The sequence below is a fragment of the Dipteris shenzhenensis genome, chromosome 1 (assembly GCF_047967505.1).
Source record: "Dipteris shenzhenensis isolate YYH24624 ecotype China chromosome 1, Dip_SZ_1.0, whole genome shotgun sequence".
Taxonomy (NCBI): Eukaryota; Viridiplantae; Streptophyta; class Polypodiopsida; order Gleicheniales; family Dipteridaceae; genus Dipteris; species Dipteris shenzhenensis.
The window spans coordinates 23,317,929-23,321,667 of NC_141596.1; the positions used below are offsets into that span (position 1 = coordinate 23,317,929).

A 3,739-nucleotide genomic window follows, 5' to 3' on the forward strand; every position below is an offset into this window, starting at 1 on the left:
TCCGTCCACAAACTGGACACAATACAGAACCAAAATGTTCTCCTACTATATGCCTTACACCTCTAGATCTCTGAGCCCGTGTGCTCCACTGAGCTTATGTAGACTCTGTCCAAAGGATCCCTTCCACCTTGCTGTCTCGAAAGCCAGCCTAGGTCTCCTTCATCTCCTATGTCCTGCTGCTCCTTCCTGCTCTTGGTTTGCTGTTCAAGTGACGATGAAAGGAGGCCCAAGTGCCCCCTTATATAGGGCTCCCAACCCTGCCTAAAACCACTGACCTCCCTAGGACTATTGGCCGACCCAGGGGTCTATTTCAGCCGACTAGGGGTCGGCCCCTTTCCATGTGTAGGAGCTCCCTGGAGCAGATCCAGTGGTTGGGGCATTGCAGAAAAGTATGGGAACTTCCACCTGGTAGTCTAGCGCCTAAGCTGGGCCCTGTATTTATAAACTTGCCAGGTCAGTTGGCTAGAGGAGATCTACAGACTAGGTCGGCCCAGTCTATAGGAAAGTCAGCTGAATTTGGAGGGATACAGCCCTATAAAAGGCCCCCCAAAGGGGGCATTCCATATTCCATCGTTCATTCCTGCTGCCTCAATTTGGGCACCCACCACTGCAGTAAGGAGGTCCAAAACAACAGCAAGAGGCCTTCAACATTGGCGGTCTACACAGCAGCAAGGACGTCAAGGGTTAACAGGGCAATCGCTTCCTTATGATAGGCTGTCCAAGAGAGCAGCAGGAAGAGGTGTTTACGGGGTGCCATTATGAAGTGACGCAAGCTGAGTTTTTTGAAGGAGCCACGAGTTGGCAGGAGAACAGTTTTTGGGTGTCACAGGGGTCCACATCTAACTCAGCACACTACTGATAGAGGGTGGTACACTGTGCCCATGATTTGGCCCACACTGGACATATATATATGTTGCTGTTGCCTAGCACAGTTCATTTACTGTCTGCACCTATATCTCTGTCTACACTAGTACACAGATTGGCAGAAGACAGCAACCTCCACCACTTTTATCTTTTCTAACACTTTGGACAAGAAAAATTCCTTACCATGACAGGTAAAAAGGCATGTTTTTTGATTCATCTATGTACAAACGAATTCAAACTATCCATCAAGCCCAACAGTTAATTGTTGTCGATGTGATAAATGTCTCTGATGCTGCTCTTTTTTCTGGCTTTGTGGATATTGCCAGATTACGAATTTATCTGAAGCAATCTAGCCACAATGTCACATGTCCTCACCTCCACCATATATGGGAAGTGGAATAGCTACTAGGGAACAACAGTGAAAATATGAAGTCTGTTGCAGCTGAGCACGGGGAAGGGTAACACAGTAGCTATTTGAGGCCCAGACATTGAATAGGAGACACCAGATCGACTTACCTATCCATTCCATTTCTCCCGATTTGCATAATCTGGGCATTTTCTTTTTAATGTCATTTTTCAGTGAGCCTGAATAAGTTCAACAAAACCTAGATACCACCCTTTGCACGTATGACACAGCCCGAAAAGAACAGGAGAAAAGAGAACAAGCTAGTAGATTAGATCCACAATAAAGATGCTTACGTCAAAATTCTCTAAGTACTGTGTAGTTGATAATCTTAAGATTATGAGTACTGCACCACATCCTCTTTCTACACGCATGTGTAATCGCTGGACACAAGAAATCGGAGAGAAATACTCTGGCAAATCTTTTCAATAGGAGACGGCCGCATGATTGCATCGCCTCACAATCTGTGAATAAGATGAGCAAAGCTTTTAAAGCATAGATACTGTGGTAACAGCCTGGCACGGAGGTTTATGTGTGATATCTGAGCTATGAAGTAGCCCACACAGATTGGTGCAAGCTCAAACCTGCTTAATGCCTCTAGTTTTAGCATTCAAACTAGATTTGTAAGAAAGCCTGCCTCAAGAGCGAACCAAATCATCTCCAATGAGAGATTTCACGGCATCTCTAAGCTTTATGTAGTCATCTAAATTGTTGTATATCTGATGGGATATTCTAACGTAAGCAGTGACATCTGGAGTTTTTGTGCAATTTTTGGGTGAGTTTGCTGCAACCAATGAGTAATACACTGGCACCTCTATGCCAAAATCTTGACGGAAACGGGTCCTTAAGTTGAGCGCATCGTCTGAGGAATTAATGTCCAGTACACTTGGAAGCCCCACCATGACCATAGATGAGCATAATTCTGGTGGTGTTCCACACTTTGTTCCCCAAGCTGTTGCCAACATCCTGCCCATAGAAACTACATTTCTGTGGTTCCAGCCCTGTACAGCTCTGATTCCTCCTTCAAACTTTCCAAAAAACTCGATGGCGTTGACTGCAGCTAGCTGTGCACTATACTCCCTAGTTCCAACCCATGCACACTCCTTGCCGAGCCCATTCTGATAATTATGAGAAACTACTGGATGATGGAGAAGAGAGAGATGCTCAGATTTGCAGTACATAAAAGCAACAGACGTTGGAGTAAAAAGCCACTTGTGAAGATTGCTAGTGTAGTAGTCAGCATCTATATCCTGGATGTCTATGTCCACGCTTCCAATAGCATGTGCACCATCCACCAGAACCTGTTCAACTCCAGCTCTTCGGCATAAGCGTACAAGCTCCGCTATAGGCAAAACCATTGAAGGCATGGATGTAATGTGATCGATCAATGCAAACCTTATTCTTTGGGATGCTTTTTCCGCCTGCTGCAGAGTAGTATTGAAGGCAACCAAAATTTCTTCATTGGACGATACTGGAAATGGCAACTGCACTTCAATCAACTGTGCACCTACTCTCAGCAGATATGCTTTCAAGGCCTTCTGCACAGCCCCGTAAGCAAAATTTAAGGCCAAGACGGCATCTCCTTTCTGGTATCGTCCCTCCAAGAAATCCCAAGCAACCCTTTGTAACACCATAGACACCGCAACGGTGACATTGTCTACCAGGATGACCTGCTCAACATCAGGCGCGTGAATAATAGAAGCTACAGCTCTTCTGGTTGCGAGGATACCCTCTTCAAGAGGACCATAGTAGAACTCATCGGGCTGTCGTAGCCACAACCGAACCCATTCAGCTTGCGCGGCCAGGACGGAAGCAGGGCAACTGCCAAAACTGCCGTTGTTGAGCCGGACAGCACGGCCCTCGTCGTGATGAGCAAACTCCCGCTTGATCAAAACCTGCAAGCTTTCCCCTTTCACCGAAAGCTTCAATTGGCTGTCCTGCGAGGGGAATTCATCTTGCTCTTCGTTGTTGGACGTGGTCTGTGAGCCATTGTGGCAGAGTTGGGAAGTCTGGGGAAAGCGAGGGCTGCCCAAATCGCAGGATCGTTCCGCAAAGCTACTACTAATGGGTCCATAACTGCGAGTGGATGGGCAAGCCATGGATATTCGAGCGGAGGTTGAAGGAAGGGATGAGGGCAATGGAGCTGTGAAAGTATGGCGAACTCGTTTTCGGCATAACATTCAACAAAGCCAAGCTATACGACAACACGAATCTTGAGAAAGAGACACAGAGAGAGACACAAAGCCAGACAAAGAGCGCCGAAGTGCAATACAAATCTCAGAGACAATGAGTGCAATGCATTGCACAATACAATGGTACATCGACCCACATGGCTAAGGGGTTTGGAGTGCACCCTCTCCCCTTTGGCCACATGCACCAGTGGGAATAGGCTTTCAATCATGCATGTTCAATCTATCCCCACCAGCTTCTGCACATACTTGGATTGAGACAAAATGATGCCACGCTTGTCTT

General features: G+C 46.6%; 1 protein-coding gene across 1 annotated transcript; it reads right to left on the reverse strand.

Moving 5' to 3' along the window:
* Nucleotides 1-1,500: 1,500 nt before the first annotated feature.
* LOC147905561 (putative L-cysteine desulfhydrase 1) lies at nt 1,501-3,524 on the reverse strand. Its single transcript, XM_087373358.1, has one exon. The coding sequence runs from the start codon at nt 3,445-3,447 to the stop codon at nt 1,906-1,908; it is 1,542 nt and encodes a 513-aa protein (XP_087229484.1). The 5' UTR covers nt 3,448-3,524; the 3' UTR covers nt 1,501-1,905.
* Between the last annotated feature and the right edge of the window lie 215 nt (nt 3,525-3,739).